Raw genomic sequence first — 12,475 nt, 5'->3', positions numbered from 1 at the left:
AACATTTAATTCCATTCTATAAAAAAGTTAAAAGGTTATAGTGACATGTGGAATTTTAAAAGTATGCATTGCTTTCATGAAACTTTGTGCCAAGTATCTTTTTTGAAATGCTTCAAGGAAGCTGCTTATTTTCAGCTATCCTATAACACTGAGGCAATGTACACATATAGGTAGTCCTTGACTTACAACCATTCATTTAGTGACCAGCTTAAATTACACTGGCACTATAAAAATTGACTTACAATCAGTCCTCACATTTACAATAACCAACATTCCAGATGATAGGCTTAAGATACAGAAGGATCTTGACAGACTTGAACATTGGGAACATCAAACAAAATGAAATTCAGTGGTGAAAATAGTAAGGCCCTACATTTAGGCAAGAAAAACCAAATGCACAGGTACAGTATAGGAGGTATCTTGCTCAATAGTAGTAACTGTGAGAGGGATCTTGGAGTCCTAATGGACAATCACTTAAATATGAGCCAACAGTGTGCTGCAGCTGCCAAAAAAAGTGAACACGGTGCTAGGCTGTATTAACAGAGTGATAGAATCATGTGGTTGATACCACTTTAAAACACTTTGGTAAGGCCACACTTGGAATACTGCATCCAGTTTTGGCCACTACAATGTAAAAAAGATGTTGAGACTCTAGAAAGAGTGCAAAGAAGAGCAACAAAGATGATCAGGGGACTGGAGGCTAAAACATGTAAAGAATGGTTGCTGGAATTGGGTATGAAAAGAATGACTGGAGTGACATGATATCAGTGTTCCAATATCTCAGGGGTTGCCACAAAGAAGAGGGAGTCAAGCTATTCTCCAAAGCACCTGAAGGCAGGACAAGAAACCATGGATGAAAACTAATCAAGGAGAGAAGCATCCTAGAAATAAGAAAAAATTTCCTGACAGAACAATTAATCAGTGGAGCAACTTCCAACACTGGAAGTTTTAAAGAAGACATTGAACAACCATTTGTCTGAAATGGTACAGGCAGTGCTTTTTTTGTAAAAGAAAAAGGTGCCGGAACTCACACATGTCATACAACCCACCTTGCCTACCCTACAAGGTTCCATCCAAAAAAGGTGCCGGAATTCCGTTCTGAGCATTCTATGAGAAAAAAAGCCCTGGGTATAGGGTTTCCTGCCTAAGTAGGGGGTTGGACTAGAAGAACTCTAAGGACCTCCCTTCCAACTCCTATTCTATTCTATTCTATTCTATTCTATTCTATTCTATTCTATTCTATTCTGTTCTGTTCTGTTCTGTTCTGTTCTGTTCTATTCTATTCTATTCTATTCTATTCTATTCTATTCTATTCTATTCTATTCTATTCTATTCTATTCTATTCTATTCTATCCTTGCAGCATCACCACACTCACACGATCAAAATTCAGGCACTTGGCAATTGGCATGTGTTTACAACAATTGCAATATCCCAGAGTCATGTGATTGCCATCTTCCCAACTGGCTTCCAACAAGCAAAGTCAATGGGGGAAGCAGATTATCTTAATGATTGTATGATTCACTTAATAACTGCAGTAACTTGGTTAACAACTGTGGCAAAATAGGTTGTAAAACCAGGTGCAACTCACTTATTGCTTAGCAATGAAAATTCTGGTACCAGTTGTGGTGGTAAGTCAAAGACTACCTGCAATCAATATAGCTCAATTCTGCCACAATGTTTTGGGAACACAGAACACCATAACACATTGAGACTGAGAGGCTAGTTGAAGTAGAGCACCTCACAAAAGCAGTAAAAAACACTTTGCCTATTCATCAGAGTCAATGGAAAAGGGGCAACTCACATTAGATTTGGATCCTGGATCAAATCAGGTAGTCTCTGACTTTTCCTAAGTTAAACTTTGTTATTTCACAAGAAAACAAATTTGTGCCTGACCCAAAACTTATTGTCAGTGCAAATCCCTACCAGTGGTATACATTTATCTGTGTCTAAAGTGTCAAAATTCTCCAAAAAAGGAAATGAATGTTTTCTTCTAAGTGGAGGTTGGGAGCTAGTGAAATTGGGAGGAAATATTTCCAGCTGGCATCAAGATGCAATCCGGAGAACAGCAAGCTCAACATATGTCATGAGACTTTTTAGCAGTTGATCCTCTGCAGCAGCTTACTCAGCTCTTTCAAATGGAGCCGTTGATTCCCTCTGTAGTCATGTCTCTGTCTATCTATGGACTGAAGTGGAACTTGGACACTGTAAAAAAGTGTAGTCTACTTTCATCAAAGCTGCCAGCTTAATCACAGTACAGAACTATGGGATTTTAAAATGAATGCAGATTAGGTTATTGCCCTTGTCACCTTTTCGGTATGTGCAAATGGAAACGTGAAGGTTGTAGCAAAGCTCGAAGCATAATTTATAAAATTAGAGTTTGATTAGACTCTATGCACTAGGGTCTACATAAAGAAAAAAACATAACTCATAAAACAGCACCATTGAATGGTTGCTATCCCAATATAAAATCCTTTGTACACCTCAAGGTATGTTTGGTGCTTCTGATCATGCAATTTATTCAGTGGAGGGTAAACTGGAAAACTTATTTAAGAATCATTATTTAGATTGCCTATAGTTACTAGTACTAGATTAGATTCTATGCACTGGACTTTCTTCTGATAGACCCTACTTTTGCCTTGCTATAATGCTGTTTTTTCATGCTGTACATATTTCAGAAATGATTTGGAAGGGCCTTAGAACTTTGAATTTCTCTTGCTCTGAAAATAAATGTAAAAACAGGATAATAGCATTTCTGGATATAAAATGAGATTGATCAGGCAGCAGTTAAAGATATAATATTCCAACTTTGTTTCCATGAACCATTAATTGGAAGACAAAATTGGAACATATACAGTACAGTATTGATTGTTGTTAGGAAAGAGGAAAACTGATTAATCTGGGCTTGGAATATTCTAAAAAAATTCTGAAACATTCTATTCCATCTCAGGAACATATTGAAACTCTTCTAATCCACACTTTTTCAAAGTGCTTTGGTGGCTTCTGGGAAAGCATCGTCCGCATTAGAAGCATTTTGAGATATCTTGAAGATAGTGTTCTGGGATAAAGTAACACCTCAACTTACTTTCTGTTTGGGGGATTTACTTCTAAAATTGCTGAGTCGTTTTCAAAATGGCTCGACCTAGAAAAAGTTGGGATGGTCTGGAGGGAGGGAGCAAATGGAATATTCTGAAAGTTCTGCAGAACATTTGATTTCTAAATTGTAGGGGTTTTCACCATCCTATTTGTTCTGTTTTTAATATTATTTTTTTTGTTTGTTTGCAAAAATAAAGAATATTTCCTGGCATTTAGCCATTTGAATGGAACATCATGTCTTCTTTTCTTTTCACTCCAGATCCTTGAAGAGAACATGAAGTTGGAGTGCAAGTGCCATGGAGTGTCAGGATCATGCACTACTAAAACATGCTGGACAACTCTTCCTAAATTCAGGGAGCTGGGCTACATCCTTAAGGAGAAATACAATGAAGCTGTTCAGGTTGAACCTGTGCGGGCAAGTCGTAATAAGCGCCCCACTTTTCTGAAGATAAAGAAACCACTCTCGTATCGTAAACCGATGGATACAGACTTAGTCTACATAGAGAAATCGCCCAACTACTGTGAAGAGGATCCTGTGACTGGCAGTGTGGGTACACAGGGCAGAATGTGCAACAAAACAGCCCAGCAGACCAATGGCTGTGACCTGATGTGTTGTGGACGAGGTTATAACACTCATCAATATTCCAGAGTCTGGCAGTGCAACTGCAAATTTCACTGGTGCTGTTATGTCAAATGTAACACATGCAGTGAACGAACAGAAGTCTACACCTGTAAATGAAAGCATGGCTTTGGCAGGGGAACCTAAAGCCTTGGAGTACACACCTTTTTTGCACATAAGTTCAGTGTATCTAAAAAATACTGTAGCAAAGGCCCAAATGGTTTCCAAAAGAAAATCCAGCAAAATAATCCCGTTTTCCTCCCCTTTTAACAGTGTTTATAGTGGATAATGGTCAAAGACTTTTGGGAATAGCCCAAAAACTACACCCAGACTTTTTAAAAGGAACCCAGAAACAAACTATTTTGCCGAATGCAAAACTTCAGATAACCTAAACTACATAAATAAAATAAATTGGAGAAATACCCAAATAATCTGGGCCATCCAAACATTACGGACTGCCTTTAAAATTGTGGGAAAAGTTGAATTTCCTTGGAGGAGGCACTTATGAGGCCAGATGAAAGTGATCAAAAGACCATGCAACGTGCCTAAAGTGTGAGCTGAGGAAAAAAAAGTCATATTTTAAGAGGGGCTTTGTCCACAATTGGGTGACAATGCGCCTGTGTGAGTTTCCATTGAAAGAGTGTGGATTATGCAGTTGTAGGGATTTCTACATTTGTGAAAAGAAAAAAAAAACTTCTGTTGATTGTTCCTTGTTGGCTGTTCCTTGTATTCCCATTGTTCTGCCTGTGCTAATGCAAGTAGACCAATGGGTGCTTCCCATATAAACACTGGTTTAGCTGCTTTTCTGCTCTGCTGCTGATTTTAGCACAGCGTGTTGGGAAAACTTGGCATAATAATTATAGCAATATTTAGTCACTTTTGCAGATAAAACTAATATTAATTTATTTAATTAAAAACCCTCTACCACCAATTTTTTTTGGGAGCATTCTGCAATTAAAGTAGATAGCCTGCTTTTTTGTGGAATCATTTTTGTAGATTCAGTAGAGGGGAAACCCTTGAGGTGTATATATTATTGTTTACTTAGGTATTTCTACTAGTTGCAAATGCAGGATAGTTTCTGCAGGTATTAAGTACAAAAGCAGGCATCTTTTATAATTTTGAGCTGTATGCTGCTAGTTGTCTGGAATCTCAAATTGCTATTCATCTTCTCTATATATCACAGTACACAATTTTCCCAATTTTTTGTTTAAAAGGATCATTTCAAAATCCAGTTGGAAATAACAAATGACATATAAATGCAAAACGCCAGGCAAGTTTCCACCTTTGGAAAATGAACCATAGGATAAAAGAATATATTTTGTAAGAGACTATTTTTATATGAATATTTTATTTATACTATATCTGCTTGTAAAATTCTGTAACCTGTAATTTTTCTCAAAACAGGCACACTATTTGTAATTCATAGCCTATTTAACAATTAAGGCCAGTTACTTTGTTGACATAAAAAGTAACAAGCTGGTTGTATATACAAAATACAAAATGAATTTTCTCTCCGGATGTATGTACAAAGTGGCTCTTTTCCTGTACTTCAATTTGCAGAATATGCAGAACAAGAACAAGAGTATGTAGCATCAGTTTTGTCACAAGGCTTGAATTCATGGTTGGAATTAACTGGATGCTCCTTTATCCTATTCAAAAAGAGAGAGAGAGAGAGAAAAATCTGAATTAGCTTCCCAGATGCGTCAGTCATTAAACTGTGGCATTATGACTAGCAAATGTGCTGTGTGTGCTGTCAGTTAAACCTCTATATTGTGCTACTGTCAAATTTGATTTTATCAGGGTGAGACTGTGGGCGATGACTATAAAAACTAGCATGACACACACATTATCTGATTCTCATAGATAAGGCAAAAAGCTTACAGGTTTTGTCCAACTGGTTTTTGGCATTTCCCTTCCTCTTCCCTCCCCCTGCCTCACAAATATTCTCAAGTCATATTTAGAAAAGCTTTCAATTACCCATCCATTTCTCCCACCCACTTGCTTCTTTTGTACTGTTTGGCTTTTACACTTTGGCATTTCCTTTCTTATCCCTAAGATTTTCTAGCGCAATTATGCTCAATTAAATAGTTTGCTTTTGTGGCATCATTGTGATCATTCTGCCAGGACCCATTAGCATTTGATCCCCAACTTTATAATTTATTAGTATTTTTGTCTCTCTGGCAAACTGATGCCAAAATAAAAGTAATAGAACCAACTTCCAGGTTATCACCACTTAGGAGACAAACTAAATGTTTTGGACTTTTTCTTTTGGGTATTTAACAGCGGGATACACAAGAAACATAACAAATGAAATAAAAAAATAGAGAATCTGTTCCATATATCTGCAGTGTGTTTTGCATAGTGACATGAAGTCTTCTGCTAATGTAGTTTTGTGCAATCATAGAGTGAAAAGCAAGAACATTGTGGTGGGGGGGCATCCTTCTGATTTTAGGGAATTGAGTGCCTGAGATGACCTCTTTGTTTGTACCTGTATTGACTGTGCTTTCCCTTTTCTGGAGGTAACCCCTTAAACCATGTAAAAGCCATTCTGCTAAACTCTCTCATTTTCCTGAATGCTGTTTTCCCAAAAGGTCCCAGGTAAGGCTCTTTACATCCCAGACTGATTTTGATATATATTGATATATTGAATTGACGGGATTTTAGAACTGAGGTCAAGTTTTAAAAGAAATTGCATACAGATAGTTGTATCAGAGTTTTCTGCATTTAAAACAAGGCAAATACCTAAACCCATTATTCCAATTACAAAGGTACGTTTAGTTTAAATAAACTTCTAAATAATGGTCCAGGACAGAAATGGCCTACTTACCAAGTTGGGATGTCAGTCTGTTCCATAAACTGCTAACAAAATATGAATCTAATAGTTTATCTAGAGACACTAAATAAAATAATGAATTACAAAGAATTTCAAACCCTAACTGAAAATCAGCACAATGGCAAAAAGCAAATCATTTACAGGCCATTGTGACATAGGCCATTTCTAGAAATTGTTTCCTTGACATTTTTAAATTTTCTAAACTGCAGAAGTTGCATTTTATATGATACAAATAATATATTATATAAATCAGGGCAGAAATCATACAATTTCATTTTGGGGGGGATGTAAGCCTACTGGTCATGTTAAATTTTGACTTTTACTCTCAAAGGAACAGGGTCATTGACCACCTAAAACTCCATGGAACATAAAATTTTCCAAAAGCAGCTACTCTTATTAAGGTGTTAGAGAGCAAAGAAAAGAGTCCCTCAGAGACAGAAGGCCTATTCTTTTCAGAATATTATCATTGAGGAAAAATAAAGCATGGAGCCATCATAAAGAAATGAGAAATGGAAATTCCTTCTTCTTCTTCTTCTTCTTCTTCTTCTTCTTCTTCTTCTTCTTCTTCTTCTTCTTCTTCTTCTTCTTCTTCTTCTTCTTCTTCTTCTTCTCCTCTTCTTCCTCCTCCTCCTCCTCCTCCTCCTCCTCCTCCTCCTCCTCCTCCCCCACTCCTCCTCCTCCTCCTTCATCTTCATCTTCATCTTCCTGTAGTCTGTCTGCTACTCTGTCTGCTGCAGATAATCAGCATTAAAAATGTAAAATTCTTTGAAGCTATGCTAGACAATTTTAGGGGAGAGGCTGGAGCACTAAGAAAGGTCTTCATTAAGAATTCTAATAGTTGCACTTTGGAAGAAGGAGGATCCTTAGTGTTTCAAATATTCTTAAGACTTTAAATGAAGCTCCAAGACTTTAATTGGAACTTGTCAACTGACCATTGTAGGCAGTGCACTGTTTTAAAAAGATGAGTTATTCTGCACTAGCTTGATCCATTTTAAGCTGCCACATTTTGAATTAACTGTAATTTACAAAAGAGTACCTCAGGCATATACAAAATACTACACATGTAAATGGATCATTAGCAAGACGCCTACTTTTGTAGCCAACCTTTCCTACCCAGAAAAAGGCTAAAATTAAAATATAAGTGTGATCACTAAACACCCAAATCTAGTGTCTGAAGTCCTATACTGGGACTATGGCTATAATAATTTGATTTTGATTTGAATGTCTGAATTCTGACCTTTAAGAGGAAGTGAAATTCCATCCAAAAAGGCCACTTACAACTTAATCCCATAGGAGAGTGATGTGTCTGCAATGGTATTCTGATCTGAATTTAATCTCAGATCTCAATTTAATCTCAATGTATTTGTCTTCATTCTGTCTATTATTTATCACAGGCTCTAGATTAATTTTTCCAGAGTTTCATAGGAATCTGATAAAATACATTGATGGTGCCCTGTTCCACATTTGTGATGTATATTTCACTCACTGATGTCATATGGATTTAATGTTAAAATGACATAATCGAGACAATCTTAAAAAGTACCATAGAAATGTTTGTTCCACACCATCATTTTTATGTATATTTGAACAGGCATCCCAATAGGTGTAGAGTACCTGGAATACTATAACCCAATTGCTAATTCACACCAAAAGGATGTTAGGGATGGTTTTTTTCAATAAAGTTTTATTGATTTTTTAAAAACATAAATCACATAATAGTTCGTTAACAGTGTGTTTGCTGGGTTTACATTTGTAAAGAGAAATCATTAACAATTGGTTTCTATAATCCATAATCCACATATTCAAACAAATGTTTCTTTTTAAAATGTTCACTCTGGTAGATCCCATCATCTATATTCTTAATTTTCACTTTAATATTATTCCTTTGACCAGTATCTTTCTTGATCACTGTGTTTTGCTGAATCAGAGAGTTTTTCCATCTATTTTCCCCCAACCAATTATACAATTTGTTCCAGATTTCAGAATAATCTGTTTCACTCTTATCCTTGAGTCAACCTGTCCATTTCAGCACAGGATAAATCTTATTTATTACCTCTTCTTCTGAGGGTGTCTCATTATCTTTCCATCTCTGTGCAAAGATTAATCTTGCTGCTGTTAGCATGTGTAGTAATAGATATAGGGATCCTTTATTGTATTTATCCTTGGTAATACCCAGCAGAAAAAGTTCTGGCTTTAACTCGATGTTCTGCATTAGTATCTCTTCTAACCGCTGTTTTATCAAATGTCAAAATTTTTGTGCTTTTGAGCATTCCCACCACATATGGTAGTAGGTCCCTAGCTAGCGATTCTTTGCATTTCCAACATTTTGGCGAGGTCTTTTTATCCATTTTAGCTAATCTCACAGGGGGGAGGTGCCACCTCTAGAACATCTTATATAAATTTTCTTTGTACACAGTAGCTAATGTGAGCTTCCTATTCCTTTCCCATAATTCTTGCCAGTTATCTAAATCAATATCATAAGCAAAATTTTTATTCCAAATTAACATTGTATCTTTTACTTGCTCTTCCAACATACCATGTTCCAATAAATATTGATATATCCTTTTTATCTCTTTTTCCTCCATTCCTAATAAAATTTTATCTAATTCTGTATGTTCTAGTTTTATTCCCCATTCTTTTTTATCCTTCATATATCACAATTGTATTTGGAGGTATGCCCACCATTCAAGTTCTATCCCTTCTTCTAATAACTTTCTCCTCAATTTTAATTCTCCTTCGTCTAAGATGTTTTTGTATATGGTCACCTTTCCTAATTTCATGAAATTTGGGTGTATGAACATCTCCAATCTGGATAACCAATTAGGGATTTCCATATAATTGCATTTTTTTTATTCTAACCCATACATCTAAAAGTGCCTGTCCGATATAATGTTTCTGGAAGTATTTGTGAGCCTTGTGCTTTCCTTCCCAAAGAATTGCACTGATGGAGCCTCTGATGGTACCTCTTTAATGTCCCAAATCTAGCTGTGATGCCATATAGATTTAGCTATTTTTTAAAAAATGGAATGGCAATGCCACTCTTTCCAGGAAAGATCAATGTAAACCTTTTCATAAACATAAGAATAATGTCATGTCTTGTTTCAGTCCATTGATAAAACCAACACAAAATAGAAGAAGCTCAACACACAAACTATTTTATTTCCACAATTTTCTTACTGCTATTGCAAATTTCACTATACCTGGGAAAAACAGCCTCAGCATAAAATGAACTACTGATGCTTGAGGAGGATCTGCCCAGCTTATTTTATGTCCTACAAGGGAAGTAGCAGCTTAAAATAAACATAATTAGCAACAATCATATTACAATATTATTGTAAACCACAGAGTCCCTTCTTGTGTAATGGGTGAAAGAAAGAAACAAACAGAGAGAAAGAAAGAAAGGAAGGAAGGAAGGAAGGAAGGAAGGAAGAAAGAAAGGATATCAGAATATCTTCTCAACACAAATACCATTATCTGAAATCAAAATAATCAGAAACCCTATTTTTGATAAGTTAAAATTATTTATCCCAATGTTTATTAGCAGTAGCTATATAATCTTTAATTAATATGTCTCTCAAGACTATACATTTCAGATCTGAAACAAATAATTTAATTACTTTAATGTAAAGACTTTTTACATGATTTAATGTGACATTGTGATTTTGCAAGAAAGTGCATCTAAAGAATGTGTGAACTCTCAAATGCAGCAATGAATTTTCATTGAACAGTATTCTAAATTGGTTGCTCTTAGAAGCAAGCTAATTAGAAAAAATATATAAAAACATGAAGTTTAGGCAGACTCAACCCACTCCTCTTCTTGCTGGTCACAGTTTTGCCAACAAGCATTGATATGCAGCACATGCCAATAGGTAGCTCACAGTATTTAACATACTACTTGGGTTGTATCAAATGTCACGACCCACTTAGCTCAGAGCCAGTCTGAAGGATTTGATCTCTTTCTCTCTCCCAATCTCCTGTTCTCAATTTTTGACACAAAGAAATCCCCAATTGGTTACTAAGGGAGTAATCTGGAAGTTCTTTGTATTAAATGAAAATAGTATCAAAGTAAAAAGAATCAGAACATCCTAGAACAAACATTAACAATTATGTAGAAAATTAGTGCCAGTGTAAATAAGGCATAGTTTGTTTATCTCAAAGAGAGTTGGGGGTGGGGAGGGGGTCTTGTGTGCTCTAGAAAACGTGCCAAAGCCATGCACAGCCAATTTTCTCACACTGCTCTTATCCTAAAAAGTTTATGCCTGGTGCTGAAAAACGTTTCACTTGAAGAGAGAGAGAAAAAAACAACAACAACACCACAGGAATTTCTGTACGCTGTGTGCTCCTGGAAGAGACACCGAAAAGGAAGTTAGCCTCTTCTTTACTTTTTAGAGCCCAAGACTCTATTGGGAAAACTATTGCCAGGTAAATTTATATATGTATATGTCATATTTCTAAACCGCCCATCTCTGGGCAGCGTACAGCAGAATTCAGCACAAATTACAGTTTGGGAAATAAAATGAGTGCTAATATATATATATATATATATGCACAGAGGCAAGTATTCTCTCAGAGGCAGAGCTTGACTCCTGCTGGCTATTTAGATGGAGCAGTGTAGCTTTCGCAGCAAGAGTGCAGATGGGCCACCGCCCATCTCAGCAATGGTTTTCAACTTGCCAGTCAAGCCTACAGCCTGGAATCTCCTGGTGATCTTGCATCCAAGGACTTAGCAAGTCCCAATTGCTTTAGATTTTTGAGATCAGCCCAAGTGGTGAAATGCTGTTCTACAAATCGAGCTTTACAGAGAATAAAGTGAGAGCTGAAGCCGGCCAGACTGTCTTCTCCCTAGGATGTCTAGCATTATAATGGATGTAAAATCCCTCCTATGTTGTCGGAATGGATTTTTATCAATGAATGCGATAGGATTTTCCCCTCAGCATCACAAGTACCCTCCCTTTTGTATTAGGGAGTAACTCCCAATCCTTTTGGCTCAAAGACTTGAGAAAATGCTGCTGTCCTTCTGATTGCAATCTGACACAATGTTATACAACCCATAAATTAGGAAGCTGCCTGGCTGACCCACTCAGAGGGTGCAACCCAAAGGAAGAAGAGACCAAGCTATTTGGAATCCTCCAAACCTGGCTCTGTCATGGCTTTCCTACCTTCTCCCCACAACAAAAGCTAGGAAAAGAGGAAGAGGGATTCTGTGGGAAATGCTAATTCCAAGCATCTTTAGGAATCTGGGAGTTTGATGAGACCTTGCTTATGTTAGGGGAGCTGGAACTGGATTTAGCTCATGGGCCTGAAATTGTTCCCCAGTCTGGTGTCTTTTTTTTCCTTTTAACGGTAACAAAATTAATGGAACATTATACAATTAAACAAACCCTATGTATACCAGTAATTGTATGATATAAAGAACCTACATGTATATAAACCGTAACTATTACCTACACAAGATCTGTATAGTAACAATTTCTTATCAAAATGGCATCACAGCTTACATTTATCATTAAAATTAGATTTTGTAGAAACAGATTGCTTTATCTTATTGTGCCCATTAACTGTAAGTAATACATAATAATTTATTCCTATCTTCCTAAACTTATATTTTGGAAGAGGAAATGTTCATTCTTAGCAATTTTGTCTAATTAATTAAAACTCCTTTGTATCCAATCTTAGACTTAAACATAATTTATTAATTGACTAAATAAAGGGTTAGAGCAGGGGTCTTCAAACTTGGCCCTTTTATGACTTGTGGACTTCAACTCCCAGAATTCCTCAGCCAGCGTGGGAGTTGAAGTCCACAAGTCATAAAAGGGCCAAGTTTGAAGAGCCCTGGGTTAGAGTATGCACATATAGAATTCTTACCAGTTCCAAACAGGTTGGCTAAAGGCCAGAGTGATGGAAGCCCCATTTAGAAAGCTCCAGATTC

At 36.5% G+C, this 12,475-nt stretch overlaps 1 protein-coding gene across 1 annotated transcript in view; it reads left to right on the top strand.

Moving 5' to 3' along the window:
- Positions 1-3,833, top strand: part of WNT7A (Wnt family member 7A) — a gene marked incomplete at both ends in the record, with an annotated part of 59,610 nt that extends 55,777 nt beyond the window's left edge. Inside the window, one exon of the mRNA XM_081321270.1 lies at positions 3,354-3,833. Within this exon, the coding sequence (XP_081177396.1) occupies positions 3,354-3,833 (480 nt within the window). The remainder of the gene's footprint in view (positions 1-3,353) is intronic.
- Positions 3,834-12,475: the final 8,642 nt, after the last annotated feature.

This window comes from Vipera berus, assembly GCF_964194415.1.
Source record: "Vipera berus genome assembly, chromosome: 2".
Lineage (NCBI taxonomy): Eukaryota > Metazoa > Chordata > Lepidosauria > Squamata > Viperidae > Vipera > Vipera berus.
This window is presented reverse-complemented; position numbering and strand designations above follow the sequence as displayed.